Source organism: Bombyx mandarina, chromosome 19, assembly GCF_030267445.1.
Source record: "Bombyx mandarina strain Sakado chromosome 19, ASM3026744v2".
NCBI lineage: Eukaryota > Metazoa > Arthropoda > Insecta > Lepidoptera > Bombycidae > Bombyx > Bombyx mandarina.
This window is the reverse complement of record NC_143225.1, coordinates 6076710-6098716: the sequence shown is the minus strand read 5'-3', so window position 1 is coordinate 6098716 and position 22007 is coordinate 6076710. Positions and strand designations below refer to the sequence as shown.

Genomic DNA, 22007 nt, shown 5'->3' with positions numbered 1-22007 from the left:
ACTGCAACACGGTCTTCTTTAAGCGTCCACTCCATATTTTAAAATGAGTAAAATTCTAAAAGTATACATTTTTATTTTCATGAACAATTCGAAATTCGAATTCAATAAACTTTTTTGTGGCCAGCATTCTAAAAGAAAAGCTTTTACTGTGTGACAATACTTATGACCTGACTAGGTACATACACTAATTTATGACCATAAATTTTAAAATTCGAATTACAAAAAAATAATAATAATAATACACCCTATAACCAAATGACCTCTGTAATAAGGAAAACGTCATCAAATTTAATAATAACTACGCAAAACATAAAACCACGTCGCAATAATTGTCACGGCGATCAACTTTGTTATTTAATCTAAAAATAAACAACTAATTCTCGTCAATATATATAGTGAAAAACATTGCAATTTTTTTCATCTCCGTGCTTCATCTACTTAAAAACAATTTAGATTTAATTAAGGTAATGAGAACTAACGTTGACGTAAAAGAAACAGAGAATTGAAAAAAGAACGCGCGTGATTGAGTTACTATTATTATACATTTCCTTCGTAAACTGCCAATGTCGATCGCCAAAACAATACCAAAATATTTCTGACTACCATGCATCGAACCTGTTGTGGTCGGTTTTCCCCAGGGTGTCTGCGAACCGGACCCAGATCCTGTCTCTGTCTCCCCAGTTACTAGTTGATCTGTCATAATACTTTTACCTATATTTATGTACTATAGAATCATCAGAAAAAAACCAATTAAATCTTCTCTTCCAATACTACTGTTGGTCCTTACAAACTTTTATCACGAAATACAACTCTGGGACAGATTGCGAGCGAATCCAGTCAAGCATAATAAGTAATAAAGTAACCTCTATCAAAGATTGGTACCTAGATAGGACATTCTCACGTTTAGTCACTCAGAAATGATTGTCTATAAATAGACTGTTGACTTCGACCCACACTAATTTAAGCAAGTGGCTCCAGCTTCAATAGTATAACTCAACTTGTGGGCAGATCAATTTCAATAAGTAATGGACACAATAAAATGCCGTAGACCACATGAAATGGCTAGACGTAATCTTTTTTAAACACAAACACATATTAGCAACAACAAAGAAACATTTAAATACAAACTAATTGATTTAACAATAACTGTCACAATCTTAATGGTTTTATTCATTATGAGGAACCGGCTTTAATTACCTGCGATTTAACCTACGTCTATATCTAAGTCGTTGTTTATGATTATAATTAAAGTGCACTTAAGTTAATAGGTTTAGAGTGTTTAAAAAATCTAAATTATAGCTTATCTTTTTCTCTATTTAAAATGAGAACATTATTATAGCAATCTCAACAGCGACACGTTCAGTAAGTTTAATTGGAATTTATTAATATTTGTTCGCTAGAATAGCCTCCAGGACTACCCGCGAATAGGTAGGTATAAAAAAAGTTTTTTTTGTTTCATTTTGCATTTTAATAGCATGCATTCATCATGCATTACAGCGCGAATTAAGGCACGAAGGATGCGCAATGTTACTCTCTGCCTATTAAGGCAATTAAAAACTAGTCTAAGATTTACGGCTTAAATGTTCTACAATTGAAGCATGTTATTATGAGCAAGATGTGTAGACGACGTATTCAATTGGGCTTCATCAAAATTGATCTCTCAGTTAAAACTCGATACATTCAATGTCGTCTTCAAATTTGTTTCTAGAAAGTATCAAACTAGTCAAAATTTCCGAAAACTTTATTTATTTGATCATTGATAAGGATAATTATTTTAAGTCAACGCTCTTAATTCAGTTTAATCTGCATTTATATTGGAATCTTATTTTGGAATAACGACCAATGAATTCTGTACAAGTTTCCTATATCATACACATAGAGTAAACACTGAGTTTACGATTACGAAATCGAGTTTAAAACCAAATTGAAACTTACGCATAAGATTTTCGTAATAATCGAAATCTGGGTCGTATAGTAGCCGCATTCCATCCTTCTGGTTGTATCTGCTCAGTCGACAAGTTCTAGCTCGATCGCTATAAACCGCTGACCTGTTAAACAAACATAAAAACTACAGATGTACATAAAATTACGACACTATTTTCTTGAAAATTATTCAACATAAGGCACTTACCGAAGCAAAAAGGGTAGGTATATTTATTTTCTTAATATACATAGGTAGATTCACTAAGCTAAATGTACTCGTAAAACTCATTATCATAACTAATTTTAGGTTTATGTGAACGTGAACATAAACTTAGCCAAATGCAGGGGACGGACAGTAAATATTGATAATATACATACATATATACGATACAAACTATTTATCTGATTCATCAATCAATTTTAATTTAAACTTTTTTTCTTTGTATTTTCTTTTCATGTGGCTTTTTTTTGATTGCCCTTGTAGGCAGACGAGCATACGGCCCAGTTGATGGTGAGTGGTTACCGTCGCCCATGGACTTCAGCAATGCCAAGCCGCTGCCTACCGTTAAATGTGGCTAATGTAGTATGCACATACAATACATAAAAAAACCAAAAGTAACTCATTGTGTTTTGAAATGTAATTTCAAATACTAACAGTAAAAATATACACGTTTTAAAAGATCTAATTTCTCTTTTTTATTTTCTTCGTACCCTGCTGCAATACTGTCCGGGTTCAAGTTACTTTATTAATAATTTGAGCGCTTAGATCATGAGGAAGTAGCTTTAAATTTAATTCCAAAATACGAACAAAGTAGACATATAAGAAAAGTAGACTCTGTTTTTGTTTTTTTCTTAGATAAGTGGACATGACCAAACAGGCCACAGGGGCTAAGTGGTAACCGCAGCCCATAGACATCCACAAAGCAGATATAAAAAGTTCCTTCATTTATTACAATTGAAAAATTGGTACCTGTCTGCGGAATTCAAACACCAGCACAGTCGCATCAGATCTTCTAATCGTTTAGGCCACGACCACTTAACTATGTGTTAACCTAAGCCTAAAGGATTAATTACAATTATTTTTATCAAGAAATGTGTATCGACTCATACCTGCACTGGAAACTAGTCTGCCTCAAGCATTCATCAAGACATTCGCTTAGTGACCGCCCTGTTATCTCTGAATGAAACTCCCCGGTTATCCGACTGTTTCTGTATCGTTGGAAAGCGGTATCCGGGCGGCGTCCAGGTGAAAACAGGTGTGACGTCACACTGTTATCCGGGTACTCCGTGCCGCGAGCTGTCACCCGATGAGAGACTGATCATAATCGTGAGAAAAACCTTGTTTAGGTTTCATGCGTTGTTAATGATTTGTCGTGTTATTTTGTGAATCATCTATTATAATGCGTTAACAATGTAAAATTTAATTAGTAAGTACATCACTACATAGTATAAAACAAAGTCGCTTTCTCTGTCCCTATATCCCTATGTATGCTTAAATCTTTAAAACTACGCAACGGATTTTGATGCGGTTTTTTTTTGTAATAGATAGAGTGATTGAAGAGGAAGGTTTATAATTATAATAAAATCCATGAAATAGTGGAGAAATACTGTTATCAATAATAAATTACAGTTCCCTAAGCGAAGCGAGGGCGCGTCGCTAGTAGGTAACAAAATTATTAAAGCTGAATCGGTATAAAGAATCTCCCAGATTATTTCAACCTTGGTTAAGCCACGCCTTCTCTTTAATCAAGTAATTTCCGTTGGAAATTCTAGTGTATAACTGAGACTTTGATCTTAAGTCAACCTCAAATTCCATGAAATTATAGTCCGTCTTTCATTAATTCATCACCTTATCTAACAAACAGACGTGACAAATATTTAATATTAAAGACAGTTTGTATTTTAACTTTGTTTTTTTTTGTGACGTAGCAGTCACTAAATCTATTGGAATAATGCTGTTAAATAGTTACTTTGAAGGGTAGCTGTATTAACGATACCTCACACCAGACAATGTTATGTTTATAAAATACGGTGGGCATAATACTAACGATTGTCTAAGCAGACGAGGTCGTAGAAGTGATGCGTGGGCGAAGCGCTGACGGTAACATCGTCCTTCTGCGAAACTGAATCTTCTTCTGACAAAACACACTGACGAGTCATGGCGTCGTGCTCAATAGAACGGCAGAAGTACCTAAACATACATTAGGAAAATGTTGTATCATTGAAATGGTACGAACTTTTTTCCCTACCTATGCTGATAGCCTTGAGAGGCTATTTCAGCTTCTCCTTGACGTGTAGGTGAGCTCACGGGGATTTAACCGGGAGTTTTGCTAACACGTGCCCTAGCAAAAGCAGTGATTCGCAGAATCTACCACCGGATCAGATATTCGACCCACTGAGAAGATCCGGCGTGAAACTCAGTTAGCTAAATACGAACACGAAAAGTTCTGGAATTTGAACCCCCTTTATGTTTATGCATAACCATGTCTCAGTCAAGGTTTCTTTTGTTTTTTATTGGTCTTCGCCATATCTGTATTTATGTAACCCTGTGTAAGAATAGTACTTGTATGATGTAGACATTTATAAGTACCACTATTCTACTGTCGTAAAACAGTCATGTGTTCCGATATGAAGGCTCCGTTAACCAATCCATGTATCATAAAATTGTGTCCTCTTCTCATGTCTCAGAGTTAGAGTATACGCTACATTTACAATACTTTTTTATCGCTTCGTAAGCAATGGAATAAAGTGTATACCTACCTGATTATGAGTGGTCATCGCCGCTAACAATTCTAGGAGTCAAGACGCTGTCTATTACTTGGACTCCATCCAAATTTCGTTTGAGCTCATTATCATTGAAGGACAGACCATAGAACTGAGGAAACCTAAGATGGGCTATGAAATCGTCTGCCTTCCTAGATCTAAAGTTTGTCGATATATATAATCCCTATAAATCCCGTGTATAGTCAATTTACAAGTGGCCAGGCTTAACAAAGTAGAACTCGAATATCGTGGTACCGATTTTAAACAACAATAAAAATATATCAGCTGCATAGCTACAAACTTTTTCGCACGTCGCTAATATTTACACGTCTTATCAAATCGTTTGCTTACTTTTCAGCTCGCACACACATGGCCTGACATTCCTCCAAGGTCATGTTCGAAAATACATCGGCTTCGAATGGTCCACCTAAACGTTTGTTTTCTTCCTTGATGAAAACCGCTAAACCGTCACATCGGCGCTCCGCTAAAATACAGTAAATCACACATATATACAGATATAAAACACAAATATTAGTAACTAGCTGACCCGGCAGACTTCGTAGTGCCTCAATCGATAAATAAAAGACCTAAACTTTATTTAATTCGGGGAATTTTCATATTTATTTACCTTTTAAACCTTCTCTGGACTTCGACAAATAATTCAAAACAAAAATTAGCCAAATCGGTCCAGCCGTTCTCGAGTTTTAGCGAGACTAACGAACAGCAATTCATTTTTATATATATAGATTACAGTATAATTTAGTTTACTAATTAAATAACATGTACAATAGTTAAATTAACAAAATGAAATCAATACTTTGATTCGTAAGAGTAACGTTCGGAAATGTATTCTTACGATATGAAACTATTAATAGTAGTTTTAACAATGTATTTCATTTATAATTAATTCATTTTATTTAATACTGCGTTATCTATTCAAGTTCTATCGCTTTGGAAATTGTCGGTGAATGTTTCTTGGACAATTATCTCCGGGTCATTTCGAGACTCTTTGAGTGCGGCAGTTTTGATATGATTTAGGGCTGCTTCGTTTATTTTAGAAAACTAACATTAGTCATTGATGTTAAATTGTCAAAACAGCTAGTGAATTTGAAGCACCGATGCACCGAGCTTCACAAACATAGAGTTATTCAAACATAGCTCACTGGAGGTAGGACCACTTGTGATTCCGCGCGGGTAGGTACCACCACCCTGCCTATTTCTGCCGTGAAGCAGTAATGCGTTTCGGTCGGAAGGGCAGGGCAGCCGTTGTAACTATACTGAGATCTTAGAACTTATATCTCAAGTTGGGTGGCGCATTTACGTTGTAGATGTCTATGGGCTCCAGTAACCACTTAATACCAAAAAAAAAAACTTGTAAATCCTAGTATCATGGGCAAGTTATTATGGAAGAACTAAATGGTTAGGCCACTTATCAAATAAACATACAATTGTGTATTACCAACTTTACTGTATTTGGATTAAAAATACTCTACTCTTGCTGGTGATAAGGCGTTTTGTGACCACACGGATAGGTACCACCACCACCCAGCTTATTTCTGCCGTGAGCTTATGTCTCAAGGTCTGTGGCGGCATTTACGTTGTCTATAGATCCCGGTAACTAATTAACATCAGGTGAATCGTGACCTCGTCTACCCACCTAAGCAATAAGAAAGTAACAATGTAATTTTTAAATTTACGGCACAATACCAGTCAAATTTTTTACGTTTTATTCTCTTTTCTTTTAATTAACGTTTAAAACGGTATTTTCGTCGCTAACTTAAATAATGTTATCCGTAATTTGAAACCACTGACTCGTATTTAATGGTGGTAGGACCTCTTGTGAGTCCGCGCGGGTAGGTACTACCACCCTGCCTATTACTGCCGTGAAGCAGTAATGCGTTTCGGTTTGGAGGGTGGACACCCGTTGTAACTATACTGAGACCTTAGAACTTATATCTCAAGGTGGGTGGCGCATTTACGCTATAGATGTCTATGGGCTCAAGTAACCGCTTAACACCAGGTGGGCTGGGAGCTCGTCCACCCATCTAAGCAATAAAAAAATAATCGTACAATCGATTTCCAACTAACCATTAAGACATGTATTCTCTAAGTAATCAGCGTTGTGGTCGTCCTCCAATAACTCCGGGTGGGTGCGTCTCGTAAATCTACTAAGGGAGCAGGTTCTTAAAGCCGAATCATAGGTTGCAGAACGGCAGACAAAGCTGAATTCTCCCAAGCACTTGTCCTCGCATTCGGTGCGATTGGCGACCATTATTTCCTTTAGGTCTGAGGGCGGTAGCTTCAAACGTTTTCGTGCGTGACGTTCAAACACATAGCGACGCGACGGGCATTCTCGTTCAGGCCGATTTGCTATAAAATTCATAATTCTTGTCATAAAAAAATCTTACACTTAGCTCCCAAAAGCAATAATTGAATTGAAGTTTACATAAGTACAGATCATACAAAACATAACTTACACGTGAGACAAATTTCATTAAAATGCACACTGTTAGGGACAATCATTAAAGTCCCAATCCCTTCAGGTGTAGCCTGCTCTCTGGTTAAGTAGCACGTTGACTCCTCGTACTCTGGTTCCGGACTGAAGGCCGCTATACGGGCCCCTGGTTGAAAATCTATAGAGTTGCAGGTCCTGACTAGGCTGTTTCCAGATCTATCACGTAAACATAGATCCTGGCATTTCTCCAACACGCGGAATGGCGGTGCAGTTTCTCGTACCTTCAATCATGCAAATTTCACTTTCGTTAATCCGTTTTGGTCACGGGCAATCGAATTATTGCAGCGATTAATTGAATTAAACATAGCAACTCATAGTAGGTATCTTTTGTGAAGATTAAAATTCTATCACGTGATCTATCACATCAATTATCCTTGTACTGTTGTTTTTGTGTTTGTGTTAACAACGATTAGAGATTATTTTTTAATCTTTATTTACGACTTTACTAGCGATTTCATTAAAACTGATAACGCTTGAATCACAAAAATGTTTTCCTTAAACTTTTAAATTTAATCTTTATTTTTTCCTTAATTTTATTCACTAAAAGAACACGATTAATAACTTACAACGTCATCGTCAAATCCATGTAACTGTTGATTCGGTAGTCGCTCGTACATAACTCGGCCCATACCTTGGTTACAAGTTGTTTGGGCTAAAAGCAATTCAAGATTGATATAAAAAAGTGGTATTACTTAGTTCGGATATTAAACAAGATTTTCAGAAAGGTAGAAATATAGTACTAATTTCGAAACTCGCGGATAAAACATTCGTCCTTAACTTAATATACGATGGTTGGCTTTGTCAATAGATGTCAAAGTGCATTTTAATCTCGCATAGGTAATTCTAATATGTGCAATTAATTTTTTACTGGTGTTAGGACCTCTAGTTTACTAGTGGTAAGACCTCTTGGGAGTCCACACGGGTAGTTACCACCACCGGCCTGCTTATTTCTGCCGTGAAGCAGTAATGCGTTTCGGTTTGAGGGCTGGGGCAGTCGTTGTACTATAAAAACTGGGACTTCGAACTCATGTCTCAAGATGGGCGGCGACAGTGACGTGGTTAATGTCTATGGGATCCGTTGACCACTTAACTAACAATTATGTGCGTTTTTAAATGCAACCTGCCTATTTCTGCCGTGAAGCAGTAATGCGTTTCGGTTTTAGGGGTGGGGCAGCCGTTGTACTATAAAAACTGGGACTTAGAACTCATGTCTGAAAAATGGCGGCGGCATTGACGTGGTTAATGTCTATGGGATCCGTTGGATCCGGTGACCCCTGAACTCATAGTAACGTGTGTTTCTAAACGTAAAATTGAATCTATACTCATTATTTTACCATTGGCCATAGTTAGCATAGTGAGGGCTGTGAAGGCGTGCATGACGCTTGCCCCCCGCGGCTTCATCTTCCTGCTAGCTGATGTGCAGATCACGCGTCACCGACAGCTCATTCACGCACCTATTGTATAAATAAAAATAAAAATAAAATAGCCCTTTATTCCATGCAATTACATTTTTCTTTCTTTTTTTTTGTATATTTAGTACTGTATATTTTTTGTATATTTTTCGTATATTTATTTATTTACTGGTGTTAGGACCACTTGTGAGTCCGTGCGGGTAGGTACCACCGCCCTGCCTATTTCTGCCGTGAAAGCAGTAATGCGTTTCGGTTTGAAGGGTGGGGCAGCCGTTGTAACTATACTGAGATCTTAGAACTTATATCTCAAGGTGGGTGGCGCATTTACGTTGTAGATGTCTATGGGCTCCAGTGACCACTTAACACCAGGTCGGCTGTGAGTTGGTCCACTCATCTAAGCAAAAAAAAAAAAAAAAAGACAAGCTTCATATTTGCATCCTGGCGTGAAATATACATAGTTAGGATATTAGAACAATGTTTGTAATTAAACCATACGATTGTCAGCCAGTCGCGCTAGAAAAATGAATTAGGTTGATGGCGTTAATGACGCATGATTCCCTCACGGTTTTATCAACCGTATGAGGTTACAATGTGCCCTGCCGTCAGAAATAGTGTAATGTATTTATAAATTTTTTGGTTTGAGTTTTCATGATCCCTTTTTTATTGCTTAGATGGGTGGACGAGCTCACAGCCCACCTGGTGTTAAGTGGTTACTGGTGCCCATATACATCTACAACGTAAATGCGCCACCCACCTTGAGATATAAGTTCTAAGATCTCAGTATAGTTACAACGGCTGCCCCACCCTTCGAGCCGAAACGCATTACTGCTTCACGGCAGAAAATAGGCGGGGTGGTGGTACCTACCCGTGCGGACTCACAAAAGGTCCTACCACCAGTGCTTACGCAAATTATAATTTTGCGGGTTTGATTTTTATTACACGATGTTATTCCTTCACTGTGGAAGTCAATCGTGAACATTTGTTAAGTACGTATTTCATTAAAAAAATTAGTACCCGCCTGCGGGATTCGAACACCGGTGCATCGCTACATACGAATGCACCGGGCGTCTTATCCTTTCACCTTCACCGTTGTGCTCGGGAATACGCTTGAAGAACTTAGTTCCTTAGATTTGATACCTATCTTCGGTATTTGAGCACAATAGTATAATCGAATCGCTGGATACGTGGTCACCAGTCGTGCTAGACTTAGGCCACAAAATATTGATATTAGAGGCTGTATTACCATGATTTCAATTTCGCAAACTGAACATTTATAACTGGAATTCATTCTCATCTATTTTAGATAAGCGTTCTTTATGTAAATGAGTTAAAAATTTGAGTCGCGATCTCAAGGGAATGGTAAAAAAAATACAAAGAATTTATGGAAAAGCGGTTATGGCAAAATGTACGACCGACGCAGGTTTACTTTTAGTTTTCTTCACATAATGTCGTCGCGTCATCAACTCGCTAATGTAACTTGTCATCAGATAAATGCAAACACAGAGAATATTATGAAAATTGTGCAAACTTTAAACAAGCTATCGACGTCAAAATAAATATTAACGCACACTATGTTCTTACTTTATATTACATTTGATTTATTTTTTCCAATATGTTTTTATTCAAGTTCCGTGGCATTTTTCAAAACATGCGTTGGTTCGTTACACCATTTAAATGGACAACAAACTGTTACAAGGCTGTTTAAGTATTTTATTGTGTTTATGTAAGCTTTTATATTTATACACATAGCATATTATGATAACACGGCCTTTTAGGAAAATGAGAGGTTTTACATTTAGATTCTGCGAAGCACTGCACAGCGAATACTAGTGGCTTGACGCCCGCTGAGTTTCTGGTCGGATTTTCGCAATGGGTCGCGATTCCGATCCGGTGGTAGATTCTGTGAAGCACTACTCTTGCTAGGGCTTGTTAGCAAATTCTCTCAGGTTGAGCCCGTGAGCTCACCTACCCGTCCGGGCGTAGCTGGGCTGGGCCGTAGCTGGGCGTAGCCGGGCGTCTGGGAATAGCTCGTTAAGCTACCAGTGAATAGGTAGGGGGAGAACAACTACTTTCACGATAAATCTTTCGTGACCATGAAAACTCTAAAGTATTCGAAACGTCGGAAACATTAACAAGAAAAGATTAAACCGCGAGATTAAACCGTAAAAGTAGTTTTAAGTAGTTAAAAATAGTCTACGACTCACGAAAACCCAAGAACTTTTTATTCCTACCTAAGCTGATGGTCTAGAGAGCGTAACCTTACTATATGAGCGTAACCTTAACAAGTAGGTGAGCTCACGGGGCTCAAACCCTAGCAAGGGCCGTGCTTCGCAGAATCTACCACCGGATCGGAAACGCGACCCACTGAGAAGATCCGGCGAGAAACTCAGTGGGCTGTGTCTGTGGGTTAATTTACTCGCCGAGCCCTTCGTCGCAAGCGACGGGTTCGACGAGAACGATGACCGATCCAGTATATGATTTCTTTAAAACTACAAGGATCAAACTATAATAACCTACAGCCACTAACACATGGCAAAGGTTGCTATTTTATCATAATATGAATATTAAGAAAAGTTATTTTCGTAAAACTAAACGACTTGTGCAGCTAAATTCGTTTGATGTTTTGATATCCAAGATTTGATATCTAAAAATGCCTTAGAAAAATCTAATGGTTTTATATTATTTATTTATAACAAAATCAATATGTGAATGTAAAATGTATTTACATCGTCTGTACTCAAATGTCACGATAATTAAATAAAGATAATTCGTTTGAGTCAATAAGGACAATTGTTTTGTTTTCACACTTTGCTTAGATCGAAGTGGTTCTGTATACTATAGACGTCGTCGCGACGTTTAGACGTTGATTAGACCACCCGTCTCTAATATAAACATACCTATCTAAGGTACACAATATATTGTATATTTTCCAGTACTAATTTTAGTTTGGAAATATTTAATTTTATACAAGGCAATGTTTCCTTATCGTTTGACGAAACTTTTGTTTTGTGTAGACTTATTTCTGAAATAAGAAAATATGTTTTCTAAAATTATGTTGTTTCGTTGTCTAAATTATTGAGTTTAAAAGTATATTACAAAACCTCTTACTTTTTGGCAAACAACGATTTTTTTTTTATTTTTAATTAACATCTTTTTAGGTTATTTAAATATTTGGAAAGAAAGTTTTTTATTTTATTTATCCTTTATAGATTGCAGTATGTGTCCATTTGCTAGTTAATAATTATCACGGTTTGAAAGGAGTTTATTTAGTTAAACGTAAGTACTATCGGCCATGCCGTCTTTCAATTCCGATCCTGGAAATGGGTAGACGACCACCATTTCACGTTACAGACTTACAGATCTTAAGATAGCGCATTTTACTGTCCACGATTTAATATCGGACACATCTGACGCTGAATTAATTTCATATCAGTATATGTTTAAAACCACTTATACAATTTAATTCCGTATTTTTTTTTTGTTGTTATTAGATTATTTCTGACATTCCTCTTGTGAGTCCGCACGGATAGGTACCACCGCCCCGCCTATTTCTGCCGTGAAGCAATAATGCGTTTCGGTTTGAAGGGTGGGGCAGCCGTTGTAACTATACTGAGATCTTAGAACTTATATCTCAAGGTGTGTGGCGCATTTACGCTGTAGATGTCTATGGGCCCCAGTAACCACTTAACACCAGGTGGGCTGTGAGCTCGTCCACAAATCTAACCAATAAAAAAAAAAAAATGTAGTTTACAGTTTTCGTGGTCACGGATTCATACAGGAGGGTATCTATAATAATTCAAAATGAAAACAAACGTGTAAATAAATACACCATTGTAATCATTGTAATCGAATACAATATTGACATCCGAACCGTTATTCTGCATTGAATTCACTGAGCTATAGATAAAATATCATTAAAATTATTGCTATTATAATTTTTGTCGCAAATATTTGCCAACAGATAATATAGAAAAAGCAATTTTAAGTGATATGACTGTTCATGTTGATAATACTGTTTTTTCAGTTATTTAGAGCGCTACACAGAGCACTATTGTTGGTTATTTTATTTATGGATTAGCTTGGAATATTTAGACTCCGAATACTAAATTAAATGTAATGATGTGTAACCATGAATGAAATATTAGGGAGATTGATACAATTTCAAAGATTTTGTGTCTTAGAAAACGGGTACAGAATGATACGATAATAGACTGTATATAAGTTACTTTATGAAATCTAAACAAACTAAAAAAATAACATAAATTATTTTCAACTATAATTACGTAGATATATTAACTGAGAGCATTGCTATCAAGAATAAAAATTGTAAAAATATAATAGGTATACAAAATATCGATGTACATAGTTCTATTAATTAATTGAATTTTAATCGAATAATAACTTTCCAAATAGTTTATTTGGGTGGGTCACCCACTTTATCATAATTTCAATTTAAAATATCACCGATTAAACATTACTTGCACGACAAAAGAAGGTTTTTAAGCACATTGTCATACCTAGTACGATAACAAAATATAACAAGTATTTTGATTCTTTTGTTTTATCAAAAAAAAAAATGGCTTCAATCTATGTTTTAGGCTGTTGGATTCATTAAAAATCAACTGTACAAAAGATGTCCTTTTCTACTCGTACTCTGTAAAAGTACTTTTTTTTTTTTTTGCAAATAAAATTTCCCACGTAGACATCATTAGCCTACCGACTGGAACAGCGAAATCTACATAATAAAACTAAATACTTGTACTATGAAAATTTTGGCGGTTCCGAAAATTGTGTCGTTGGAAAGCGGATGGTCGTATCCGGTGTATTGTGATCAACCGAGGTCCTCGTCCAAACGATACCACGAAATGACGTGGCATTCAAATTTCGATACAGTTATGCCATGAAATCATTGTTTGGTTTTATTTATCCTTTTTGCAAAAAGATGGATTGCAAATGTTTTTTTCTTTTTGGTAAATATTTGGTAAATAAAATTTAATGATTAATAGTTGAATTCAAAGTTGTTTTGTCTGATAGTGTAATACTTATTTAGTTCTTACTTTAAAAATGAAATACTTCTACTAGTTTTGTTTTAAATTTGGAACGCAATGTTAAAATAATAATTACATCAAGATTACACATGTGACTCTCTCAAAACAATTCGACTATTGAACCATTGACTGAAAAGCGAAGGTTTTCGAATCAAACAAGAATAATAAAAGCAATGAATCAAATGGCCCACATAAGAGAAAGTTAATAACTTTTGTCGAACCTTTACTTTGTCCTGTGTGAAAGAGCGCAATGCGGATATCCAGCATCCATCAAACGGTAAAAGAACTTTTGACTGTAACCAATCACGCGGAACGAAACGGTGCGAAAACTGTTTGTTTGACTATTGTGGGACAATGGGATGGGCTAGGAAAAGCCCATGGGAAATAACACAGATATAACTTGCGACATCGAAACAGGCACACCTTATTAATTCATTTTTTACGAGCTCATGAGCCAGAATACTTTAATACGGACCGTTGAGAGATTGTCACCATCATCAGGCCACCTCCACAGTTGGACGTTAGTACCAATCAGAAACCGTTTCATTTCCGTGACCATGGTGTGGTGGTCAAAGCACCTATAAATTACCACCAGTATGTGTGGGCTAGCGATCTTAGCATGTTCATGCAATACTCAAAGAACACTTTTGTCCTAATATCCGATTAATACCAAGGACTCTCACATAAATAAATGATTATGGTTTTTCATAGTAAAATTAGTGGAAACCGAGTGCTTGCGAGTTTATCAGTGTCAAACTATTCTTTCGGTTTTCTGTAATAAGAACATAATTAATGCGATAGAGTTCGCGATAGGTAGTGTTAGGTTAGGTTAGCTTTTGACAATGTTTATGGCATTGACAGCCGTAGCAGTCAAATCATAAGCTCGTATTCCTACTTACTTTATAACTACCTAAGACCAGCGTATCCTATATATAACATATACGATTTACAAATACACCCTGCATGTGGTTTACATTTTTCCCTAACAATTGAGACCATTGATTATGCTCACGTAAAAAGTGAGATTTCCATAAATCATAAATGCAAAAATGTTCATGTGCAAGATTTATGTTTGTGTTAAGATTTAGTCTGTTCGCCGATACCCACCGATATAATCGCAATACAGAACACAGCCCTTATTATACTGGTTTTGCTTATGGCAATTATAATAAGGACCATAAACCACGATTTTTATAATTATTTTCTGACTTGCCTGCTTGCCTCCATCTCTGAAGCCTCTGAACGGATACTCATATTGTTTTCATATGTCAGACCACAATCGCACGTTAAAAGCTATCGCCATATAAATAGTAATAGAGTTTACTTTTAGATGTAGAGTAGATTATATATATTTATCTATACTAATATTATAAAGAGGAAAGATTTGTTTGTTTGTTTGTTTCGAATAGGCTCCGAAACTACTGGACCGATTTGAAAAATTCTTTTTCCATTAGAAGCCGACATTGTCCCTGATGAACATAGGCTACTTTTTTTTATTTATTTTTCATTTTTTTTTTTGGTTTCTTGTGTGTTTTAATGTTTCCGAAGCGAAGCGAGGGCGGGTCGCTAGTTACATATAAAGTTAAGACCACGCTGGCGAAGCTTTTTTTATGAAGGAAGGATTACTGATGGCCTGAAGGCCTTTTCAGTTTCACCAGGACAGGTGAGCGAGCAAAGGCTCAGCCAGGAGGAGTAGGATTTCCTAACAGCTGCCCGAGGGCCACCAAAGAAAACCTAACAACTTAAGAATGGCTGTGCTTCGTGATTGAATCTACTACCGGATTGGAATGTCTTTTTATTTATTTATTGCTGAGATGGTTGGACGAGCTCCCAGCCCTCCTGGTGTTAAGTGGTTACTGAAGCCCATACACATCTACAATGTAAATGCGCCACCCGCCTTGAGATATAAGTTTTTAAAGTTCTAAGGTTTCAACATAGTTACAACGGCTGCCCCACCCTTCAAACCGAAACGCATTACTGTACACGGCAGAAATAGGCAGTGCACCGGACGTCTTATCCTTTAGGCTACGACGACTTCAAATCGCGACCCGCTGAGAAGATCCGGCGATAACGCAACGGGTTGATGTTAACATACCTAATGTTGCACGTCGAAATATTTGCTGAGTTCAACGAGTACGGTTACCGGGGTCCCTAAGCCTGCTCCTAATATTAGAGCTGAAGGCCTCTAGGGCTGAGGTTAATGGATCTGATGGATCCGTAAAAACTTATCTTGGGTATTGACGGTGACTGGCTGCGTGGGCAGGAATTGGGGTGTAATCAGGGGCGGCAACGATTAGGCGATTATCATGGCGCATAGCCTTATCGAAGTACCGTTCCAAAGCTAACTTCACGTGTTTCCGGATCGGTTCAAGACCAAGATCGTCGTTAAGTCGACGTTCTTCATTAACCACGGTGCTCCGACGGTTAACTTGCAAAAACGTGATTGGAGTTTTGGAGAGGAGAGCGGGCGAAGCCACGTGCGGAAAACTAGTTTATAAATGAATAAGAGTTGACCTCACAATATCAAAACAGATTCTGATTTTGTCCGTGAATTGAAGAAATTTCTGACCAAGATAAATGTTCGTGTCACGTAATTACCTGTGGTAGGTCCAAAAAAGATCTCTGGAAACACCCTGTAGATGAACGCAGCAGTTCTAGATAGTATGGATACACTCTGTTCCTGTGGTGGACGGTGCGATTGCAAAAATGAGATGGAAGAATCATCTACACTAATCCTCAGAGTATTTTCCATGGATCATACGACACAAAACACAGAGAGAACCAAAGAGCTGTTGTAAATCCACTAACTAAGATCAACTAACCGTCAGAACAGGATTATGGAGAAGGCGAAAGGCTCTTTCCTTATCATCTCCTTTATATAATCTTATGTCTAATGAAGATACTGACCCGTTTATACCCGTAGTCCCGTAGTAACTACCAGTAAAACAATGTACAAAAGCTTTATGACAATTCCAGGTAAAAGAATCCTTGGATCTTTTTTTACACAAGGCTCTTGACCACATAATAAAAAAACATCCAAGTAAACCTGCTTTATATCGCATAGATAGATGAATAGAGCACATGCCGAATCTAGTGTAAAGTGGTTATCGGAGCGCAGAGATATCATGTTCTGAATGCCACTATTCACCTTAAGACTTAATCTGGAAGTTCCAATTGTATTGCATAAGGGCTGTCCATCCCTTCAAACAGGAATTCATAAGTGCTTCGCGGCAGAAGTAAAATAGATGCTGGAACCTTCCCATGAGGGCTTACAATACGCCTTACCACCAACAATTACCTAAGTGTATGTTTTTTGCTCCTTTGCTTATTAAGTGCTCGATATTATTCGTTCATAATTTAAGTCAATGGTGAACATGTATTAAAAACTAATCTATACATATACATAAAATTGGAGTGTCTGTTTGTAATATTAAAATAACCGCTTTTTACTACATGCATATGAATAGGTATACGGTACATACACCAAAATAACATTTTTTACAAGTTTTTGTCTGGCTGTCTGACTGTCTGTTTGTTCCAGCTAATCTCTGGAACGGGTGGACCGATTTTGACGGGACTTTCTCTGATAAGTAGATGATGATATAAGGAGTAACTTAGGCTACTTTTTTTAGACTATCTTCGCCTCGCGGTGTCACCCGCGGTACGGCAACAACCGCGAGTAACATCGCGGGACTCAGCTAGTTTCCTATAAGAAAATAATACTCGACCAAGTAATTTTAAAGCCGGTTCCGTTGCACCGCCTGATACGATTGGTCATCTATAAAATTTCTCAAATTAATCGCCATTGAACCTCCATACACACAGAAGCTCCAAAGTGCCTAAGAGATTAGGATTATCGACAATCCGAACGACCGTTTTCTACATGAAATCAAATGGAAGTACTTGGTACTTGAACCACTTCAACTCAATACGTATATAAACAACGATTGAAACTAGAGTACTTTTAGAGGGGTAACTAAACTTTAAGTTAATAAAGCTTAATTTATGTAAATGATGTGTGCATTTGATTACTGTTGCATAATAATGAAACACGACAAAACTGACACCGACGCCAGTAGCGTTAAAATTTACTTAGAAGCCTGTTCGATTCAGTACGTACATTGATTGCCTGATAATCAAATATATTTACAGCTTATACGTATTTTAATCATAATCCCTTTGATTTCTGCTTTGAACGGATTATAATATGGTAATTTTCTATATTCAACACATCTGATAACAAAACGAATAGGTACAATGACACATAACTCATGATTCATATAAGTTGTTTCATTAAAATCGCTACACACTTACTTGAGCTTTTCACTGGTACTCGCTTCTACGAGGGGTAATCGTAGCACGGGTCTCACAAGACGTAGCACCACTCACGCCAAAAGAGTCCCGGGTACACCTGGAGCACAGCACGGGTGCACAACTTGACAGCATCAACCGAATTGTGACCATTTCGCATCATAATTCAGTTAAATCACATCAAGGGGGGGACAACAATGGGAGAGCATCGATGTGAGCGAATCATACCATCGCTACGCTTGGCCAATTCTCCATGGAGCCGCCGGTGACCGAGCGAACGGCGTCATAGATTAGGTACGTGCGTGGACAATTGTCAGGACAAATGCGATCGACCCGCGAACAACATTAACTACCATAGGTTGTACAGTTTCGAATATTATTTGCCATCACAAACAAATCCGACTTTATTAGTAGATTCACTAAGTAGAAGCAAAACTAACTATACTCAGACCTTAGAACTCATATCTCAAGGTGGTTGGCGGCATATACGTTGTAGATGTCTATGGGCTTTGGTAACCACTCAACAACAGGTGGGCTGTGAGCTCGTCCACATCGAAGCAAGGTCGTTAACGCAATAAAAAAATACGATAATATCTGTGTATTAATTTTTGTTATGCCAATGAGTACACTAGGTAGACTCCACGTGCCGTTGTCTAATTGAGAAATCAAACTCACGTCAATCCGTTAGCCCATCGTTAATCTTGAGATCAAATTCTAAATTGACTTTGCTTCCATTCAAACCTGAATACGTTAGTACTTCTCGCTAAAAATACAGGACGACGGTTATGACTCGTGAGGCTTCAACGGCAAAACAAAAAAGATCATGTAAGAAATAATAGGGAGATTTCAATGGGTAAAAAAATAATCAAAAATAAGTCACTCATGTTCATCTGGCCCCAAATAGAACCCTGTGTACATTCAGTACCAGAGACTGATAAACCTTACATATTAAACCATCCTTAGCCTAGCAGAGTTAGTTTATTAAGAGTATAAGGTGAGAATGCCATTACTACGAACAGAGAATGCGACAGTACTAATACTATATCGAGAAGACTGACGAGGTCTGTTACGTTTCCGATCCGGTGTTAGATTCTGCGAAGCATTGCTCTTGCTAGGGCCAGTGTTAGCAACACTCCCGGTTTGAGTGCCGTGAACTCACCTACACGTCAAGGAGAAGCTGAAATAGCCTCTCAAGGCTATCAGCATAGCTAGGATAAAAAAAAATGTTACATTATATTTCTTCTCAGTCGTACACTCCTGGCGGAGTGGTCGTGGTTACGTATGTCTTAATGTTTGGTTGCAGCTTTTGAGAGACTTTTCCATCTCTCTCTATTTGTAGCGGTACGTGTACATTCAGTAAGTGAACACTTCGTAGATAGCTTAACCAAGTCTGTCCACCTTGTGGATGATCGGCCGCGAGAGCGTTGACCGTCTACTCTTCCTTCCTACTTCCTAATATATCGAGGGATGAACGGCTATTTGGTTTAAGCGACATTTCGCTTAATATTTATCTTTGTAATTAAAGATTCGTTTTATTTAGTATTAGCATCAACAGTTTGATGTTTTTAATTAATTTTGTTCCATTCAAATAGCTAAAGAAGTTTTTTCGTTAAGATATTTTTTCCGAATTTTAAACTTTAAATGGCTCTCCTGTAAAGTTGCAAAAAATGTCGCTTAAGCCCCCTAATAGCCCCGTAAGCCTTTCACCCCTCAATATTGATCTTTCGACCTCGTCTGGGTTTAATTAAGTAGAGTAGCGACACCCACGATGTGACGCCATTGCCAGTTTTAGTAATTACTTAACATCAGATAGACCGTGAGTTTGTCTGCACATTACACTAACAATATTTGTAAGATGTCGGCCAAAAAGAGCACCACTCCATTTCTTTCCGTGGGTGTACAAAAAAGCGACCAAGGAATAATTTATAGCGGATAATGGGCAGCAGAACTGATGATTCTGTACTGAATCTGATGATTATACCCGCATACTTACTACGATCTCCAACCAATATTTACTAATGGTAGGGCGTATTATTGGCAAGGGTACTACCAACCTACCTATTTCTGCCGTGAAGCAGTAATGCGTTTTGGCATAAATTATTGGGCGGCAGTATACGGAGATTTAGAACACATATCTTTAGGTGAATGACGCCATTTATATCGTGATATCTAAAGACGCAGGTAACTACTGAAACGGGACGTGTGCCCGTTTCACCGCGTTAACAAAAACGAATATTTGATTACTACATATTTACAGATATCTTTTTTTAATTGAAATAACTACAAAATTATAAGTAGGTTTAGCACTGAAAAGAAATGTAAATCATCTTACGATAAATTTTCAGTCGATTCTTATCACTACATAGTATAAAACAAAGTCGCTTTCTCTGTCCCTATATCCCTATGTATACTTAAATCTTTAAAACTACGCAACGAATTTTGATGCGGTTTTTTTAATAGATAGAGTGATTGAAGAGGAAGGTTTATATGTATAATAACATCCATTAAATAGTGGAGAAATCAATAATAAATTACAGTTTCCGAAGCGAAGCGAGGCCGGGTCGCTAGTATGTTATAAACTTAAAGACAAAACAGTTTGATCAGGATCGGTAATTTAGTTCTTACCGAGTTTTTTTTTTTTTTTTATTGCCCTTGTAGGCAGACGAGCGTACGGCCCACCTGATGGTGAGTAGTTACCGTCGCCCATGGACTTCAGCAATGCCAGGGGCAGAGCCAAGCCGCTGCCTACCGCTTAATACTCTCCACAAGCCTCGTTTGAAGAAGGACATGTCATAGCGCTCGGGAAACACCGTAGAGGGGAGCTCATTCCATAGCCGGATGGTACGTGGCAAAAAAGTTCTCTGGAAACGCACTGTGGATGACCGCAGTGGCTCCAGGTAGTATGGATGAACTCTACTCCGGTGGGCGGGCGGTGCGATGGTAAAAACGAGATGTCGGTATCATCTCGAACAATTCCTCAGAGCACTCCCCGTGGAACATACGGTACAAAATACAGAACCGAAGTCCCTCCGCAGACCCAGAGGTTCCAAACGATCACCACTCAATCGATGATCACAAACAAGCAGACAGAAAAACGCACAAATCACACGTCTAACTCGCAATTATTACGCTAAACTGCAATTTCAAAATACAATTTTCATAAATATGTGTAAAAACAAACATAACTAAGTACATATTGATCTCATCCATGACCTTGAGTTGTGTAACCTCGGTCATCATTCATCATCCGATCGAAATGATGATTAAAGGTCGAAACGTCGGTTCAGAGGATTTATTAAACAAAAAACAATGAGAACAGAGGATTTGCAGTCGTGTAATTTATCATCAATGTCGATCTGCATGTTGTGGGAATGTAAAATTTACCTACTGCGAAAATCGTTGTAGAGCTCTATTAGTGTGCTAAGCCAGTCCATGCATCATCTACTTTCTGGCTATTAAATCAAAAGGTTAACATAGACAGATAGATACCAGATGTTTTGCAGTCAGCGCATTTGTCCGTGAGAACGAAAAACATGAAACAGACGTTCCAATATGTTTTTTTATTCTGATTTGTCTTATGTTGATTACTTGATTTGGTTTAACAATAGCGATTTAATAGAATTGCTAGTGAAAGGTGATCACAGTCCACAGATAATTCTCACAACTTATCCCGACAATTACGAACCCAGTGAAAAAGAAATCACCCAAGTCGATCGGGCTGTTAGCAAGCGATTTACGAATGTACCTACTTAAGTAATCCGTATATATTATACTAGCAACCCGCCCTCGCTTCGCTTCGGAAATATTAAATTTTATTATTGATAGCTGAGTCCCGCGATGTTACCCGCGGCTATTGTTGTACCACGGGTGACGCCGCGGGGTGAGGCTAGTCTATATAAAGTAGCCTAAGTTACTCCTTATATCATCAGCTACCTATCAGTAAAAGTCTCTTCAAAATCGGTCCAGCCGTTCCAGAGATTAATGGATTACTACTATGCGAAAGCCTTTATTTATATTGTTCTCGATGTAATTAAT

The 22007-nt window shown here is 37.6% G+C and overlaps 1 protein-coding gene across 5 annotated transcripts in view; it reads right to left on the bottom strand.

Annotated features, from left to right (window-relative positions):
* Window positions 1-18127, bottom strand: part of nompA (no mechanoreceptor potential A) — a 30354-nt gene extending 12227 nt beyond the window's left edge. For 2 of the 5 annotated variants that reach the window (XM_089735119.1, XM_089735121.1), the window contains exons 1-10: window positions 17976-18127; window positions 8536-8655; window positions 7768-7853; window positions 7164-7422; window positions 6775-7056; window positions 5038-5170; window positions 3972-4114; window positions 3034-3238; window positions 1936-2048; window positions 616-693 (exon numbers count right to left, since the gene is read on the bottom strand). In XM_089735119.1, coding sequence (XP_089591245.1) covers window positions 616-693; window positions 1936-2048; window positions 3034-3238; window positions 3972-4114; window positions 5038-5170; window positions 6775-7056; window positions 7164-7422; window positions 7768-7853; window positions 8536-8602 — 1366 coding nt within the window. In that variant the 5' untranslated portion in view covers window positions 8603-8655; window positions 17976-18127. The remainder of the gene's footprint in view (window positions 1-615; window positions 694-1935; window positions 2049-3033; window positions 3239-3971; window positions 4115-5037; window positions 5171-6774; window positions 7057-7163; window positions 7423-7767; window positions 7854-8535; window positions 8656-17975) is intronic. The other 3 variants (XM_089735120.1, XM_089735123.1, XM_089735122.1) reach the window with 2 other exon arrangements.
* Window positions 18128-22007: the final 3880 nt, after the last annotated feature.